This window comes from Grampus griseus (genome assembly GCF_964374135.1).
Source record: "Grampus griseus genome assembly, chromosome: 15".
NCBI lineage: Eukaryota > Metazoa > Chordata > Mammalia > Artiodactyla > Delphinidae > Grampus > Grampus griseus.
Genome location: NC_139009.1, coordinates 61816812 through 61836519, shown reverse-complemented (window position 1 = coordinate 61836519; position 19708 = coordinate 61816812). Strand labels below are relative to the sequence as shown.

The following is a 19708-nucleotide window of genomic DNA, read 5'->3' as shown; positions in this document are numbered from 1 at the left end:
CATTAAATGCACCAACATTCGAATTATAGGGGTCCCAGAAGAAGAAGAGAAAAAGAAAGGGACTGAGAAAATATTTGAAGAGATTATACTTGAAAACTTCCCTACTATGGGAAAGGAAATAGTTAATCAAGTCCAGGAAGCACAGAGAGTCTCATACAGGATAAATCCAAGGAGAAATACGCCAAGACACATATTAATCAAACTATCAAAAATTAAATACAAAGAAAACATATTAAAAGCAGCAAGGGAAAAACAACAAATAACACACAAGGGAATCCCCATAAGGTTAACAGCTGATCTTTCAGCAGAAACTCTGCAAGCCAGAAGGGAGTGGCAGGACGTATTTTAAAGTGATGAAGGAGAAAAACCTACAACCAAGATTACTCTACCCAGAAAAGATCTCATTCAGATTTGATGGAGAAATTAAAACCTTTACAAACAAGCAAAAGCTGACAGAGTTCAGCACCACCAAACCAGCTTTACAACAACTGCTAAAGGAACTTCTCTAGGCAAGAAACACGAGAAGGAAAAGACCTACAAAAATAAACCCAAAACAATTAAGTAAATGGGAATAGGAACATACATATTGATAATTACCTTAAATGTAAATGGATTAAATGCTCCCACGAAAAGACACAGACTGACTGAATGGATACAAAAACAAGACCCGTATATATGCTGTCTACAAGAGACCCACTTCAGCCCTAGAGACACATACAGACTGAAAGTAAGGGGATGGAAAAAGATATTCCATGCAAATGGAAATCAGAAGAAAGTTGGAGTAGCAATTCTCATATCAGACAAAATAGACTTTAAAATAAAGCCTATTACAAGAGACAAATAAGGACACTACATAATGATCAAAGGATAGATCCAAGAAGAAGGTGTAACAGTTGTAAATATTTATGCACCCAACATAGGAGCACCTCAATACATAAGGCAAATACTAACAGCCATAAAAGGGGAAATCGACAGTAACACAATCATAGTAGGGGACTTTAACACCCCACTTCCACCAATGGACAGATCATCCAAAATGAAAATAAATATGGAAACATAAGCTTTAAATGATACATTAAACAAGATGGACTTAATTGATATTTATAGGACTTTTCAACCAAAAACAACAGAATACACATTTTTCTCAATTGCTCATGGAACATTCTCCAGGATAGATCATATCTTGGGTCAATAATCTCGCCTTGGTAAATTTCAGAAAATTGAAATCGTATCAAGTATCTTTTCCAACTACAACACTAGGAGACTAGATATCAATTACAGGAAAAGATCTGTAAAAAATACAAACACATGGAGCTAAACAATACACTACTTAATAACAAAGTGACCACTGAAGAAATCAAAGAGGAAATCAAAAAATACCTAGAAACAAATGACAATGGAGACCCGACGACTCAAAGCCTATGGGATGCAGCAAAAGCAGTTCTAAGAGGGAAGTTTATACAATCCTACCTTAAAAACAGGAAACATTCCAAATAAACAACCTAACCTTGCACCTAAAGCAATTAGAGAAAGAAGAACAAACAAACCCCAATTTAGCAGAAGGAAAGAAATCATAAAGATCAGATCAGAAATAAATGAAAAAGAAATGAAGGAAACGATAGCAAAGATCAATAAAACTAAAAGCTGGTTCTTTGAGAAGATAAACAAAATTGATAAAGCATTAGGAAGACTCTTCAAGAAAAAAAGGGAGAAGACTCAAATCAATAGAATTAGAAATGAAAAAGGAGAAACAACAACTGACACTGCAGAAATACAAAAGATCATGAGAGATTACTACAAGCAGCTCTATGCCAATAAAATGGACAACCTGGAAGAAATGGACAAATTCTTAGAAATGCACAACCTGCCGAGACTGAGCCCGGAAGAAATAGAAAATATGAACAGACCAATCACAAGTAATGAAATTGAAACTGTGATTAAAAATCTTCCAACAAACAAAAGCCCAGGACCAGACGGCTTCACAGGCGAATTCTATCAAACATTTGGAGAAGAGCTAACACCTATCCTTCTCAAACTCTTCCAAAATATAGCAGAGGGAGGAACACTCCCAAACTCATTCTATGTGGCCACCATCACCCTGATACCAAAACCAGACAAAGATGTCACAAAGAAAGGAAACTATAGGCCAATATCATTGATGAAAATAGATGCAAAAATCCTCAACAAAATACTAGCAAACAGAATCCAACAGCACATTAAAAGGATCATACACCGTGATCATGTGGGGCTTATTCCAGGAACGCAAGGATTCTTCAATATACGCAAATCAATCAACGTGATACACCATATTAACAAATTGAAGGAGAAAAACCATATGATCATCTCAATAGATGCAGAAAAAGCTTTTGACAAAATTCAACACCCATTTATGATAAAAAACCCTGCAGAAAGTAGGCATAGAGGGAAATTTCCTCAACATAATGAAGGCCATATATGACAAACCCACAGCCAACATCGTCCTCAATGGTGAAAAACTGAAACATTTCCACTAAAATCAGGAAAAATACAAGGTTACCCACTCTCACCACTCTTATTCAAAATAGCTTTGGAAGTTCTAGCCACAGCAATCAGAGAAGAAAAAGAAATAAAAGGAATCCAAGTCAGAAAAGAAGAAGTAAAGCTGTCACTGTTTGCAGATGACATGATACTATTCATAGAGAATCCTAAAGATGCTACTAGAAAACTACTAGAGCTAATCAATGAATTTGGTAAAGTAGCGGGATAAAAAGTTAATGCACAGAAATCTCTGGCATTCTTATACACTCGTGATGAAAAATCTGAAAGTGAAATTAAGAAAACACTCCCATTTACTATTGCAACAAAAAGAATAAAATATCTAGGAATAAACCTACCTAAGGAGACAAAAGAACTGTATGCAGAAATTTATAAGACACTGATGAAAGAAATTAAAGATGATACAAATAGATGGAAAGATATACCATGTTCTTGGATTGGAAGAATCAACATTGTGAAAATGACTCTACTACCCAAAGCAATCTACAGATTCAATGCAATCCCTATCAAAGTACCACAGGCATTTTTTACAGAACTAGAACAACAAATTTCACAATTTGTATGGAAACACAGAAGACCCCGAATAGCCAAAGCAATCTTGAGAAAGAAAAATGGAGCTGCAGGAATCAGGCTCCCTGACTTCAGACTATACTACAAAGCTACAGTAATCAAGACAGTATGGTACTGGCACAAAAATAGAAATATAGATCAATGGAACAGGATAGAAAGTTCAGAGATAAACCCACACACATATGATCACCTTCTCTTTGATAAAGGAGAAAAGACAGCCTCTTCAATAAGTGGTGCTGGGAAAACTGGACAGGTACATGTAAAAGTATGAAATTAGAACACTCCCTAACACCATACACAAAAATAAACTCAAAATGGATTAAAGACCTAAATGTAAGGCCAGACACTATCAAACTCTTAGAGGAAAACATAGGCAGAACACTCTATGACATAAATCACAGAAAGATCCTTTTTGACCCACTTCCTAGAGAAATGGAAATAAAAACAAAAATAAACAAATGGAACCTAATAAAACTTAAAAGCTTTTGCCCACATACCACAAAAAGAAAAAACAACAACTACAAATAGGACAACCATACGACCCAGCAATCTCACTACTGGGCATATACCCTGAGAAAACCATAATTCAAAAAGAGTTATGTACCAAAATGTTCATTGCAGCTCTATTTACAATAGCCAGGACATGGAAGCAACCTAAGTGTCCATCAACAGATGAATGGATAAAGAAGATGTGGCATATATATACAATGGAATATTACTCAGCCATAAAAAGAAACGAAATTGAGTTATTTGTAGTGAGGTGGATGGACCAAGAGTCTGTCATACAGAGTGAAGTAAGTCAGAAAAAGAAAGACAAATACCGTATGCTAACACATATATATGGAATGTAAGAAAATAAAATGTCATGAAGAGCCTAGGGGTAGGATGAGAATAAAGACACAGACCTACTAGAGCATGGACTTGAGGATATGGGGAGGGGCAAGGGCAAGCTGTGACGAAGTGAGAGAGTGGCATGGACATATATACACTATCAAACGTAGGGTGCATAGCTAGTGGGAAGCAGCCGCATGGCACAGGGAGATCAGCTAGGTGGTTTGTGACCACCTAGAGGGGTGGGATAGGGAGGGTGGGAGGGAGGGACGGAGGGAGACGCAAGAGGGAAGAGATATGGGAACATATGTATATGTATATCTGACTCACTCTGTTGTAAAGCAGAAACTAACACACCATTTTAAAGCAATTATACTCCAATAAAGATGTTAAAAAAAAAAAGTACAAGAGAATATTATTCAGCCTTAAAAGGAAGTTAATCTGTCACATGTTACAACGTGCATGAACCTTGAGGACATTAAGCTAAGTGAAATAAGCCAGTCACAAAAGACCAATAGTGTATGATTCCTCTTAAATGAGGTATCCAGATTAATCAAATTCACAGAAACACAAAGTAGAATGGTTGTTACTAGGGGCTGGGGTGAGAGGGAATGCGGAGTTGGTTGTTTACAGGTGCAGAGCTTCAGTTTAAGAGTTCAGGACATTGATTGCACAACAATGTTAACATATTTAACATTACTGAACTGTACACTTTAAAATGGTTAACGTGGTTAAGATGTTATGTGTATTTTACCACATAAAATTTAAAAAAAAATTTTTTTTCCCAAAAAAATCCCCACATAAACCAAAACAGAAAATTTCTTTATTTCTTTTACAAGAAATACTAAGGGAAGTGCCTAAGGGACATTTCAGAATGATAAAAGGGTCAATCCACCAAGACTACCTAATAATTAAAAATATATATGCACCTAGCATCAGAGCTCCAAAACACCTTAAGTAAAAACTAACAGAACTGGGAACTGCCCTGGTGGTGCAGTGTTTAAGAATCCACCTGGCAATTCAGGGGACATGGGTTCGAGTTCTGCTCCGGTAAGATCCCACATGCTGCAGAGCAACTAAATCCGTGCACCACAACTACTGAGCCTGCGTTCTAGAGCCCATAAGCCACAGCTACTGAGCCCATGTGCTGCAACTGCTGAAGCCAGTGTGCCCAGAGCCCATGTTCCGCAAAGGGAGAGGCCACTGCAATGAGAAGCCCAGGCACCGCAGCAAAGAGCAGCCCCCACTCCCACAACTAGGGAAAAAGCACGCACGCAGCAACGAACACCCAACACAGCCAAAAATAAATAAATAAATAAGGTTATTAAAAAAAAAAAAAACTAACAGAACTGAAGGAAAAAAGAGACAATCCAACAATAATTAGACCTCAATACTCCAGGTTCCAAAAGCAGTGGATGGATGGAGATTCTGTGGATGATTCTTGAACATTAAAAAAAAAAACAACAGAGCAAATGTCAATGGCTCTCCTATATACCAGCAATGAACAACTGGAATTTGAAATTAAAAACACAATACCATTGGGGCTTCCCTGGCGGTCCAGTGGTTAAGACTCCACACTTCTGCTGCAGGGGGTGCAGGTTTGATCCCTGGTCAGGAAACTAAGATCCCACATGCCACATGGCATGGCCAAAAAAACCCTCAAAAAACAAAAAAACACCACAATACCATTTACATTAGCACCCCAAAAATTAAATACTTAGGTATAAATCTAACCAAATATATACAAGATCTACATGAGGGAAACTATAAAACTCCAGCAAAAGAAATCAAAAAGGAACTAATTAAATGGATGAATAGTCCTTTTTCATGGTTAGAACGTCAGTTCCTCCCAACCTGTTGTATAGATTCAATACAATTCCAATCAAAATCCAAGAAAATTATTTTGTGGACATTGACAAACTGGTTCTGAAGTTTATATGAAGAGTCAAAATACCCAGCATAGCCAGCACAAAATTGAAGAAGCCAAAGTGGGAGGACTGATACTACTTGACTTAAAGACTTACTATAAAGCTACAGCAATCAAGAGTGTGGTATTGGTGAAAGACTAGACAAACAGTTCACTGTAACACAACAGAGTCCAGAAATAGACCCACATAAAGAAAACTGATAATTGACAAAGGAACCAAGGCAACGTAATGGAGCAAAGACAGTCTTTTCAACAAATTATGCTGGAATAACTGGACATCCACGTGCAAAAAGTGAATCTAGACACAGATCTTACCCCTTTCACAAAACTTAACTCAAAATGGATCATAGATGTAAATGCAGAATGCAAAACTATAAAAACTATAAAACACCTAGAAGATAATATAGGAGAAAACCTAGATCACCTTGGCTATGGTGATCACTTTTTAGGTACAACACGAAAGGCACAATCCCTGAAATAACTGATAAGCTGCACTCATCAAAATTAAAAATCTTTGTTCTGTGGAAGATAATGTTAAGAGAATGAGAAGACGAGCCACAGACTGGGAGATATTTCTAATAGACATATCTGATAAGGACTGTTAACCAAAATATACAAAGAACTCTTAAAACTCAACAATATGAAAACAAACAACTTGGTTAGAAAATGGGCAACAGACCACCAAAGAAGATATACAACTGGAATAAGCATATGAAAAGATGCTGAGTATCATTTATCATTAGGGAACTGTAAAGTAAAACAATGAGACACTACTACCTACCTATTAGAATAGCCAAAATCCAAAACACTGACAACAAATGCTGCCGAGGATATGGAACAACAGGAACTCTCATTCACTGCTGAATGATGGTGGGAAAGCAAAATGGTACAGTCACTTTGTAAGACAATTTGGCAGTTTCTTATAAAACTAAACATGTTATTAGCATACAATCTAGTAATCAAACTCCTTGGTACTGACCCAAATGGACTGAAAAGATATGTCTACACAAAAACCTGCACATGGATGTTTAGAGCAGCTTTACTCATAACTGCCAAAACTTGAAAGCAACTAAAATATCCTTTAGTAGGTGAATGGATAAGATAAACTAGACAACGTAATATTATTCAGCACTAAAAAGAAATGAGCTGGGCTTCCCTGGTGGCGCAGTGGTTAAGAGTCCGCCTGCCGATGCAGGGGACACGGGTTCGTGCCCCAGTCCAGGAAGATCCCACATGCCACGGAGCGGCTGGGCCCATGAGCCATGGCTGCTGAGCCTGCGCATCCAGAGCCTGTGCTCCGCAACGGGAGAGGCCACAACAGTGAGAGGCCCGCATACCGCAAAAAAAAAAAAGAGAAAAGAAATGAGCTACCAAGTCATGAAAAGACATGGAGAAACTATATTGTACCATAATGGTGGATACATGCCATTATACGTTCGTCAAAAACCATACAATGTACAATACCAAAAGTGAGCCCTAATGTAAACTCTGGTTTTGGATGTCAATGTAGATTCATTGTAACAAACACACTCCACTCTGATGTGGGATATTGACAGTGGAGGAGGCTGTGCATGTGTGGGGGCAGGAGGTGGATGGGAAATCTCTGTACCATCTGATCAATTTTTCTTTGAACCTAAAACTGCTCTAAAAAATAGTCTGTTGAGGGAATTCCCCAGGGTGGTCTAGTGGTTAGGATTCCGTGCTTTCACTGCCAAAGGCACGGGTTCAGTCCCTGGTTGGGGAACTAAGATCCCACAAGCTGTGGGGTGCAGCAAAAAAAACAAACAAACAACAACAACATAGTCTATTGAAAAACAACCAAAACAAAAAAACCTCTGGTCCAGCAATGCAAGGAGGTAGGAAATCATCACTCCCATCCCCACAAAAAGAGAAAAAGCTGAACAAGTTGAAAATCAACAACTCTTCTTACATCCACCAGGGAACTGAAATGAAGGGCAAACTACAGTCTCCCAAATTAGAGAGACAAACGGATACAGAGAATCACAACTTAATGGAACAGAATCCCAGAGCAGACACCACCATGGGGACCTGTACTAGGGTAGGCAAGCCTAAACTGTAATTGACAAATTGCTAGAGGCTCAGGGTAGACAACCCTGAGATTTAAAAGCTCCTGGGAAACAATCTTAGAGGGGCTCCCACACTTTATGAGTTTTACCTCCAGGAACTGTACCAGGTTCCACAGTTAAGATCAGAGAAAAATCTCCTCTCGCTCTGGCAGGGGGAGGGCAAAAGCAGCCATTTTGAAACAAGCCTAGAGTATTCTGTTCTTAACAAGACCTGCCCTCAAAAGAAACTATTTTACCAGAGCCTGGGGTTTTACCAGAGACTAAGTGATGCAGGGGAAGGGAAATACCCAACTCCAGCCCCCTTCTAGCTTTCCTGTCTCACCTAAGGGGAAAACAATGAGAAACCCTAGTGAAGATCACAGCCCAGGGAAAGTCCTAATAATAGGACTATAGAACACTTACCCTCCACCCACACCTTACCACTACATCAACAGGGCTCCTGATAATGATGGTATATGAATGAAAGAACAGCACAACTCATACCTTACTTAAGAAGTCCTCAGAGGGACTTCCCTGGTGGCACAATGGTTAAGAATCCGCCTGCCAACACAGGAGACACGGGTTCAAGCCCTGATCCAGGAAGATCCCACATGCCGCAGAGCAACAAAGCCCATGCACCACAACTACTGAGCCTGCGCTCTGGAGTCCACAAGTTGCAACTACTGAGTCCGTGTGCCACAACTAATGAAGCCCACGCACCTGGAGCCATCCCAACAAGAAGCCTGCGCAGCGCAACAAAGAGCAGCCCCCACTCGCCGCAACTAGAGAAAGGCCGTGCACAGCAACAAAGACCCAACACAGCCAAAAATAAATAAATAAAAATAAATAAATTTATTTTAAAATTCCATATTTAAAAATAAAAAAAAAAGAAGTCCTTAGAGAAATCCAAAGACAACAGGGGGAACAAAAACAAGGTCACCAGAGGAAATTTTAGCCTTTGACACCTACAGCTATAGCAAACAATAAACACAAAATCACCTCTAACCAGATAAACTTATAAAACTTCACATTAAAGGTTTATTTACTTCAGTTCCTTTCATATCATATTCATTCAGTACATGCCTGGCTTTCAACAAAAAAAATTACAAGACATACAAGACATAAAACTAGTTTGAAGACACAAAGCAAGCATCAGAACCAGAATCAGATAAGGCAGACATATTCGAGTTTCAGTTTGTAAAGATGAAGACGTTTTGGAGATGGATGGTAGTGAAGATTACAAAACAGTGTGAATGTACTTAATGCCACATAAAAATGGCTAAAATGGAGAAATTCCCTGGTGGTCCAGTGGTTAGGACTCAGTGCTTTCACTGCTGGGGCCATGGCTTCAACCCCTGGTCGAGGAATTCAGATCCTGCAAGCCACGCAGCGCAGCCAAAATAAATAATTTTTTTAAAAGGTTAAAATGGTAACTTTTATGTTATATATATTTTACTGCAATTTTTAAAAAAAGAAAAAGAAATCAAGTTGGAAAAAAAGAAATGAGCTACCAAACCATGAAAACACATGGGAGGAAACTTAAATGCATATTGCTAAGTGAAGGAAGCCATTCTAAAAAGGCTACATAGGGACTTCCCTGGTAGTGGAAGAAGTGGTTAAGTGGTTAAGAATCCGCCTGCCAATGCAGGGACACAGGTTTAAGCCCTGGTCTGAGAAGATCCCACATGCCGCAGAGCAACTAAGCCTGTGTGCCACAACTACTGAGCCTGCACTCTACAGCCTGCGAGCTACAACTACTGAGCCTGCGTGCACAATTACTGAAGCCCATGCACCTAGAGCCCATGCTCCGCAATAAGAGAAGCCACCTCAATGAGAAGCTCACACACCACAACAAAGAGTAGCCCCCACTCACCGCAAGCAGAGAAAAAGCCCACGCGCAGCAACAAAGACCCAACACAGTCAAAAATAAATAAATTTATTTTTAAAATAAATAAAAAATAAAAAGGCTACATACTGTATGATTCTGACTACATGACTTTCTGGAAAAAGCAAAACTGTGGATACAGTAAAAATATCAGCAGCTGCCAGGGTTTCAGAGGAAGAAAGGGAGGGATAAACAGGTAGAGCACACGGATTTTTTTAGGCAGTGAAACTGTTCTGTGTGATACTGTAATAGTGGATATATGTCATTATACATTTGTCAAAACCCACAGAATGTACAAAAAGTGGACTCTGATAAAAACATGCACTTCAATTAATAATGTATCAATATCAGCTTACCGATTGTAACAAATGTGCCACCCAATACAAGATGCTAATAATAGAGAAAACAGGGGAGGAAAAAGAGGTACATGAGAATTCTGTACTTTCTGCTAAACATAAATCTGCTCCCAAAAAAAGTCTATTAATTAAAATGAAAAAAAAATGATAGCTACCTGTGACAAGACCAACAAGGAAATATAAGATGTGAATACTCTATAAACAAACTACATCTATGGATATTATAGAACACTCCAGCCTAGGGTAGCAGAATACACCTCAGCATACATGGAACAACTCCAGAACAGACCATATGTTAGGCCATAAAACAAGCCTCAAATTTTTTTTTTAATTTTATTTTATTGAAGTATAAGTGATTTACAATGTTGTGTTAATTTCTGCTGTACAGCACAGTGACTCAATTATACACATAAGTCTCAAATTTTTTAAATAACTGAAATCATGGAAAGTATATTCTCCAACCAAAATGGAATGAAATTAGAAATCAATAACAGAAGGAAATTGAGGAAATTAACAAATACGTGGAAATCAAGCAACAGACTCCTAAATAACCAATGGGTCAAAAAAAGAAATCACAAAGAGAATTTTCAAACATTTTGAGATAGACAACAGGCAGAAAACAACCCAAATGTCCATCAATTGATGAATGGATAAAAAAATGTAGTATATCCATACAATGGAATATTATTAAGTCATAAAAAAGAATGAAAAATTGATGTTATATACATGGATGTTTCCTAAAAACATTATGCTAAGTGAAAGAGTCCAGTCATAAGACCACATATTGGAATTCGCTGGTGATCCAGTGGTTAGGACTCGGTGCTCTCATTGCCAAGGCCCTGGGTTCGATCACTGCTGGGGGAACTAAGATCCTGAAAGCTGTGTGGCATGCACTACATGTTATATGATTCCATTTATATTAAAGGCCCAGAATAGGCAAATCTAAAGAGAGAGAAAGTAGATTAATGGTTGCTTAGCGGAATGGAAGCTAGAGGGGTGATAGCTAAAGTATACAGAGTTTCTTTTTGAAGTAATGAAAAAATTGTTCTAAAATTGTGGTGATGGCTGCACGTATCTATTAATTTACTGAAACCACTGAATTGTGCATTAAAATTCATGTATGGTATGTATGTATGGTATTTGAATTATATCTCAACAAAACTGTTAAAAATGTTTTTAAATAAGCCAGGTAAGCATTCAGCACATTAAGTAAAATTAAATAAAATATATCTAGGGAAATAGTAAAAGATGAGAACTGAAATTAATGAATTAAATGATGAAAAGCAATAGAATTAAACTTAAATCTAAGAGCTGTTTCCTTGGATGAAAACAATTAACAAGACAAATCCATAGCTAGTCAGATCAAGAGAAGAATAAAACATAATCATATAAAATCTGGAATGAGAAATGGAAATAACCACAGATGCAGTAGAAAAAAATAAAGAATACTATAATTAACCAGAAACCCTTGCTGAAATGATTTTCTAGAAAAATCATAAATTACAAAATTAACCCAAGAAAAGTGAGAGAGTATATACAGATTATAACCCTGAAAGGAATCCAGAGGCACAGTAGTTTCACAAGTGATTATTTTTCAAACATGCAAGAAAATTTTACATTATTTAAACTGTTCCAAGACACAGAAAAATAAAAATCTTCCCAGTACCTTGCAGAAAAACGGCATAATTCTGATTCCAAATTTGACAAAGAAAGGTCAAGAAAACATTTTAAAAAAAACTTAAACCATTATCATTTATCAAATATCTACAAATAAAATCCAGCACTTCCTTAAGAGAAAAATACGCAATAACTGATAGTTTTTATCCTATGAGCACAAGAAAGGATTAATACTAAGAATAAAATCTGTATTAACAGGTCAAAAAAGATTAAGAATTGTACAGTGTAGATAAATTTGGAGATGGGGAGCAGGAAGGTGTAGGGGTTCAGGCCTGTGTTCTCTCCTTCTATGAAATGGTAACCTGTTGATAGGAGAATGCTGAACATTGGGTGAAATCTAGAGGAAAAGAGTGAAAAAGCAGGGCTTCCCTGGTGGCGCAGTGGTTGAGAGTCCGCCTGCCGATGCAGGGGACACGGGTTCATGCCCTGGTCTGGGAAGATCCCACATGCCGCAGAGCGGCTAGGCCCGTGAGCCATGGCCGCTGAGCCTGCGCGTCCAGAGCCTGTGCTCCGCAACGGGAGAGGCCGCAACAGTGAGAGGCCCGCGTACCGCAAAAAAAAAAAAAAAGAGTGAGGGGCTTCCCTGGTGGCGCAGTGCTTGGGAGTCTGCCTGCCGATGCAGGGGACGCGGGTTCTTGCCCCGGTCCGGGAAGATCCCACATGCCGCGGAGTGGCTGGGCCCGTGAGCCATGGCCGCTGAGCCTGCGCGTCCGGAGCCTGTGCTCCGCAATGGGAGAGGCCACAACGGTGAGAGGCCCACGTACCGCAAAAAAAAGAGTGAAAAAGCAGAAGCTGAAGGAGGAAACATAAAAAGATTTCCAAGCACTGTTGATGACCCATTTAAAAGTTGGAGACCAGACTTCCCTGGTGGTGCAGTGGTTAAGAATCTGCCTGCCAATGCAGGGGACGCGGGTTCGATCCCTGGTCCAGGAAGATCCCACATGCCATGGAGCAACTAAACTCATGCACCACAACTACTGAGCCTACATGCTGCAACTACTGAAGCCCATGCACTCTAGGGCCTGCGTGCCACAACCACTGAGCCCGTGTGCTGCAACTACTGAAGCACGCACGCCTAGAACCCAGTGCTCCACAACAAGAGAAGCCACCGCAATGAGAAGCCCTCTCACTGCAATGAAGAGTAGCCCCCACTCGCCGCAACTAGAGAAAGCTCGCACACAGCAATGAAGACCTAATGCAGCCAAAAAAAAAAAAAAAAAGTTGGAGTCCAAGTGGTCAAAAGGTACAAACTTCCAGTTATAAGATAAATAAGTACTAGGGATGCAATGCACAACATGATAAATATAATTAACACTGCTGTATGTTATATACGAAAATTGTTAAGAGTAAATCCTAAGAGTTCTCAACACCAGAAAAAAATTTTTTTCTATTTCTTTAATTTTCTAGCTATATGAGATGACTTATTGTGATAACCATTTCATGATGTATATAAGTCAAATCATTATGCTGTATATCTTAAACTAATACAGTGCTTTATGTCAATTATATTCAATAAAACTGGAAGAAAAGTAAATAAACAATAAAACTAAAAGAAAAAAAAAGTTGAAGACCAAGAATTTCTACGATACCAATCCACAGAATTGAATTATTTTCCCTAGCACAGTTCAGAAATTTAGGTTTAGGAATTACAAGTAGAGGTGTTTGAAATGGTCCATGTTGAATGGTCTGCAGGACCAGCATAAGACCAATACAGCAAGGGCTCACTTCCCTGAACTCAAAAAAACTTGGTTGTAAGGCGGGTCATATTTTGCATTGAACTTAAAACAGTTCCACGCCTTAGCTCAGTTTCATTAATAGGACTTGCAAACTTAATCAACACCTTACAGATCACCACTAGAACATCCTAATTGCCTACTAAGAGAGATACATGAGAGTGAATCAAATATTACAATTTTGTCATTTAACTTGAGACTAGACTGAATGAAATTAATGTTTCCTATCATTTGGTGTCTTCCTTTGAATACACTGAATTAAATACTACACAACAAACTCATCTTCAAAAATTTTATAGTTCAGGGCTTCCCTGGTGGTGCAGTGGTTAAGAATCTGCCTGCCAATACAAGGCACACGGGTTCCAGCCTTGGCCCGGGAAGATCCCACATGCCGCAGAGCAACTAAGCCCATGTGCCGCAACTACTGAGCCTGCACGCCTAGAGCCTGTGCTCCGCAAAAAGAGAAGCTACCGTGGGCTTCCCTGGTGGCGCAGTGGTTGGGAGTCCGCCTGCCGCTGCGGGGGGCGCGAGTTCGTGCCCCGGTCCGGGAGGATCCTGCGTGCCGCGGAGCGGCTGGGACCGTTGGCCATGGCCGCTGGGCCTGCGCGTTCGGAGCCCGTGCTCCGCCCCCGCTCACCGCAACTAGAGAAAGACCACGTACAGCAACGAAGACCCAACACAGCCAAAAATAAATTAATTTAAAAGAAATGTTATAGGGGCTTCCCTGGTGGCGCAGTAGTTGAGAGTCCGCCTGCCAATGTAAGGGACACGGGTTCGTGCCCCGGTCTGGGAAGATCCCACATGCCGCGGAGCGGCTGGGCCCGTGAGCCATGGCCGCTGAGCCTGCGCGTCTGGAGCCTGTGCTCCGCAACAGGAGAGGCAAAAAAAAAAAAAGAAATGTTATAATAAGTTTCTAGCAAGAAATATATTAAAGTTTCTCCTTTAAACATTTTCCAACTTACACCAGTAAATCTTAATATGTTAGTGAACAAAAAATTATTTTAATACTCTTTATATCATCTTAGAACTACCTTTAATACAGCACATCACCCACAACTTCATATACCCTCCAAGGTAAATAGGACAATATCTGATTTCTCTCAAAAACAGAAACAAAACACCTCTATGGAAAAAGCACTCTGGGCTCTAAGAAGCAATATCTTCTATTACACATAGATAGATCACTGTTAGGATAATAATTTTTTCACACTAGCTGTAATAAGCGGTAAAGTGGTTTAATTAAAATCTTCTCGGAATATTAAATTTATACATTAATAGTTATTCAAACAAGAAGTCATAGAACAAAATTAAAGTTAGGAGACCTCATCCACAAGTGTGGCTTTAATTATGGTCCATATGTAGATAACTTACAACTTGACATGTTAAGCCCAGACCCCTCCTCTGATCTCTAAAACCAAACCCATAATCTTAACACCCATCCCAACCATCCCATCACCCCACCCCATGGCCACCACCCCTACCATAAACCTGGCCATATTTCAACCATTTATCCAATAACCTGACACCTTCTTGCCCTAGTGTTCCACATCTAATCCACTATTAGTGTAAAAATAATGTAAAATTAGTGTATCAGTGTGATTACTTTACCTCTTAAATATCTCTTGAATCAGTCTACGTTTTACTATATCCACCAACACTTCCTTATTCCAAAATACCATCATCATCATTTGCCTGGCAATACTGCAATGACCTCCTAATTAGCATCCCTGACTTATTATTGCAGCTCCCCACCCCACCCTGCTGTCAAAGCTGTTCTCTACTGTGCTACAAAGTGATCTTTCTGAAACACAAATTTTATCCTATACCCCTTTGTTTAAAACATTTTCAATGACTTCCCAGGATAAAGCTTCCAAATCCCTTGCACAGCACACAAAGCCTTGAAGTCTCTGCTCAACCCATATTGGCTTTTGGTTCCTTGACAATGCCACACTCTCTCTTACCGACAGTACCTTTCTATGTGCCTTTCCCTCAGCTGCAAAGCTCCTTCCTTTTCACTTCACCTAGTTGACTGTAACCTGTCTTCAGATCTCAGCTTGTCATAGCTTCCTCAGAGAAGCTTTCCCCAGCTTCACTGGCAAGATGAGATTCCCTTATTGAATGTTTTCAAAGCATGTTAGCACATATCAATTTTACTTTTATTTTTGTGACCCAACTGAATTTTGTCTGCCTCCCTCTTTAGACTGCGTACGCTAGAAAAGCAGAGACAACAAATGTTTGGGTTCACCAAGGTTCCACAGCACCCAGCACAATGTGTGGCCCATGAAGAATGCTCAATGATGTATGTTCAGTGAACTCAGCACCAATTGGAACATTTACCAGGCAAAACAACAACTATTACTCTTTAATGATCAACAGTCTACAGCATCAATGTCCAGCAGAACTTTCTGTAGTGATGAAATTATTCTGTATCTGCACTGTCCAATTACATAGCCACTAGTCAAGTGTGACTACTGAGCATTGTTCGTACAACAGAAGCACTGAATTTTTAACTTTATTTAATTTTAACAAATTAAGATGTAAGGAGCCACACGCTGCTATGACTACTGTATTGAACGGCACAGGCCTATATAGTCTTTCTTCTGTCTTTTCAATTGTTGTACCTTGTTGTTTTACTCTGCACAGTTGACATCTTGTCTAAGGAGCAGTCCTAGACAATAAACCTTAGGTTTCTTTTTGTCCCCACAAGGTACCTTTCACAGAATAGAAATTTCATAAATGTCTGATGACTAGATATCTGAATCGTATAGCAAACCTTTCCTTTGTCCCTGAAAAGGAATCAATTAAATGCAGTTATTTTCAAAATGATCTTCAGGAGGCAACCATAAAATCAGCTCTTTCTAGTTTTCCAGACAGTTGGGAGCTGCAACTTAAGCCTCCTGCGTTTCTAAGCCCCTCCTACCGGCTGGGGACCCCTTTATTGCTACAAACGAGAGGTCAGAGAAGCACAGTTGGCAAGAAGCCTCTAGAGACTAACTACTCAAAGGGTGCACAGAATCCACTCTGCTCCCTCAAGGGCAGTCCCGCCCTTCAGGCAAACTAATCTCCTAATTGTCTCCCCAACAAGATAGTCCCTGGGCAACCACTGTCTCCACTCCTACAACGCCCTTTTCCCCTCCCTCAGGGTATAAAGCCCACCTCCTCCCCAGAGCGTTTCTTAACCACCATATTGGCTCCTCTGAACATCTGGAGTAATTTTAAAAGCCCAGGGGAGAGAGGGAGGGTGGGGAGGTAACAAGAGAGATCTTTGCCTTGAAAGAACAGGAGACTTGGAGTAGTCGGCCAGAAGCCTGGGCAAGAGTCGGGGCCTAGGAGACGAAATGGCCCTACAAGCCTTTAAAAGCACGCGTACTATTCGTCAGGCACCATGACAGTCAGAGAGCAAGAGGAAGCCCGCAAGGGAGAGCAGGCAAAGCGCTCAGGATCCACCCTGCCCGACCACGGCCCATACCCCTCCCCGACCCGGCTCACCTTCCCCAGGCTAGTCAGCTCGCCCTCCGAGCAGCGGTGCCTCGGGAGCGACGGCTGAGGCAAAGTCCGGCCGGGGTGCGCCTGCAGCCAGGCCTTGGCCTCCTCATCCTCCTCGTCGTCCGTACTCTCCCGACGCTGGCTCTCGTAGTTAAAATCCGCGTCCGGCTTCCGCCCCTCCTCTTCCTCCATCTCCTCCGCCATCACCACGTCGTACTCGTCCAAGTTCTCCGCCGCCTCCTCCTCCTCCTCGAGCTCTCCTGGCCACGGTATGTCCTCTAGCTCCATATTGGCGTCTAGCTCCAGGAAGCTGAAGAGGAGGAGGGGGAGGGGGAGGGGGGAGGGAAGGGAGGGGAAGAGAGCCTACTGGCGGTTGTGGCCGCGCGCAGGCGCGGAGACCGCCGACGCCTCGCGCCGGCGCCGCGCGGACTGGTCGGGGCAGGGAGTGCGCGCTCTTGTTGCTAAGGGTGCCCCGCGGGGACAGCGGGAAGTTCAGAGGGGCGGAGCTGCTGACAGGCGACGCCGACGCCTCGCCCCTGTCACGCGATGGGATCTTGCTCACAGTACTGTAAGCTCACAATGAACCCGGACTGGGCTTCTGTCGGAAGAGGGGAGAATTCAGTCCTCGGCTGGGCCGGGCCAAAATTGAATTTTGCCCCTGCACAGAGGGACGATCAGACCCTCGGACAAACCCAAAATAATCAAACCTAAAAATTATAAATTTTTAAAGGTTGAGTGCCTAATGTATGACAGGCTGTATCATGGGCACTTGAACCTAACAGTGGAAAAGTGTCAGAGGCAGTAGAGGGTTAAGTAAGAACAGGGCTCTGGTATCAGAAAGATGGGACTGAATCCAAACATGGCCACTTAACAGCAGTGAGACTAAGCCTCTATGAAATGAGGTAATAGGCCCTCGCATAGGATGGTTGTGATAGTTAAGGGAGATAACCAATATGAAGGACTTAGTGGTAGGTATTATTTGTTGATTATTGTACAGTAACATTAAATGCTTACAGTTCTGTGAGACAAGTATTATTACCATTTTGTATTTGAAGAATCTAAGCCTCAGAAAAATAACTTGCCCAATGTCTCTTACCTCGTAAGGGGCTGGCAATGCCATCCCAGGCCTTCTGTAAGTCCAGTAGTTGCCCTTGCCCAGACCTATCAGCTAAAAAAGGACAAAAGAGCAAATATTTATACTGATAGTACCTACATTTGGGGGTTAGTCAATGATTTCAAAATGCTTTAAAAACAAAGATTTCCTTATCACTTAAGAAGCCCTATGAAATGAATGGCAAATTAAAGAATCTTGAGATCCTTTGCTATTATCTAAGGAGATAGCCACAATTAAAGTGGAGTCCAGCAAAAAATTCTTCACGGTATTACCCACAAAAGCAGAGATAAATTGGCAACCAACATTGGTGGCATAAATTAGGGGTATTGCCAAGGATGTAGGTCCTATCTGCCAATGACTCAATCCTGGCAAAACTATAAAGCTAGAATATGGACTGGAGCCCAAAGCCTCAGTGCTCCTTTGAACACCTCGAAATGAACTGAGTACATACAAATACAATTCTTTTTATGGTAGATTGAAGATGTTCCCTGCTGGAGAGCTATGGCTGTAATGGTGGGGAAAAAATTGCTTGGTTTTATATTTCTGACTTGAGAAATTCCAATGTACCTCTCCAGTAACAGGGTCACACATTTCACTGACACTATCATTAAGTAATTCTGTAAAGCTTTACCATTTACTTAGAAACTCCACTGTCCTTATCATCTACAAATGTCAGGAAAAATAAAGGGAACTAACGGAATTATAAAACTAATTATCAAAGCTCTCAGAAACCCTCAGACTTCCAAGACCCAAAGAACTTCTGTTTACCTTGATAGCAATAACATGAACCATTCTAGGATATACATATCTCCTTCTGAGTTAATAATAGGCTGCCTCATGTATTTGGGAATTACTTCCAGTACTAGATTCTACCTTGATGCAAGCTGATATGACTAATTACTGCAGGGAGCCCACACAGTAACTACTGCTTTATGAACAATAGGTAGGAGCTGCATTTCCAAAGCACCCACCTAAGCAAACTTTGCATGACCTCAAAGCTGGAGATTTGATCTTTCTGAAAAAAACATCAGAAGAAAACTTCCCATGAACCTCGATGGAAAAGACTTATTAGGCACTGCTAACAACTGACTCAGCAGTAAAATTCCAAGGCATTGATCTTGGGTTCACGTTTCCCAGCTAAAAATACATGCATCATTTTTGCCTGACTACTGGACGTCCATTCCTTTGGAAGACTGAAGATCCTTGGGAATTCTCCAGAAGCTGCTGATTATAGAAATGGACAGCTTGACCCATGACAACAGAAAAAGATTAACTTTCTGATTCTTCAGCATCCTTTACCCTACCACTAATCTTGCCTATTATTGTACTTTAACAACTAACAAAATGATTTCTCAGTATGATCTCCCTTATCTTCATCCTGTTACGTTTGACTCCTGTGCTCTTCCGCTGCTTAAGAAAAAGAAGCCTCGTGGTGTATTTTTCTCAAACCATAACTACTGCTCTTAATTAAACTGACTATTGACAAAATTCAGTAGCTGCACTTTTAAACACTTCATAATGTAGATTT

General features: G+C 40.6%; 1 protein-coding gene across 1 annotated transcript in view; it reads right to left on the bottom strand.

Annotated features, from left to right (window-relative positions):
* ALMS1 (ALMS1 centrosome and basal body associated protein) overlaps window positions 1-17360 on the bottom strand; it is a 231200-nt gene extending 213840 nt beyond the window's left edge. The window contains exon 1 of the mRNA XM_082672085.1: window positions 17070-17360. Within this exon, the coding sequence (XP_082528211.1) occupies window positions 17070-17354 (285 nt within the window). The 5' untranslated portion in view covers window positions 17355-17360. The remainder of the gene's footprint in view (window positions 1-17069) is intronic.
* Between the last annotated feature and the right edge of the window lie 2348 nt (window positions 17361-19708).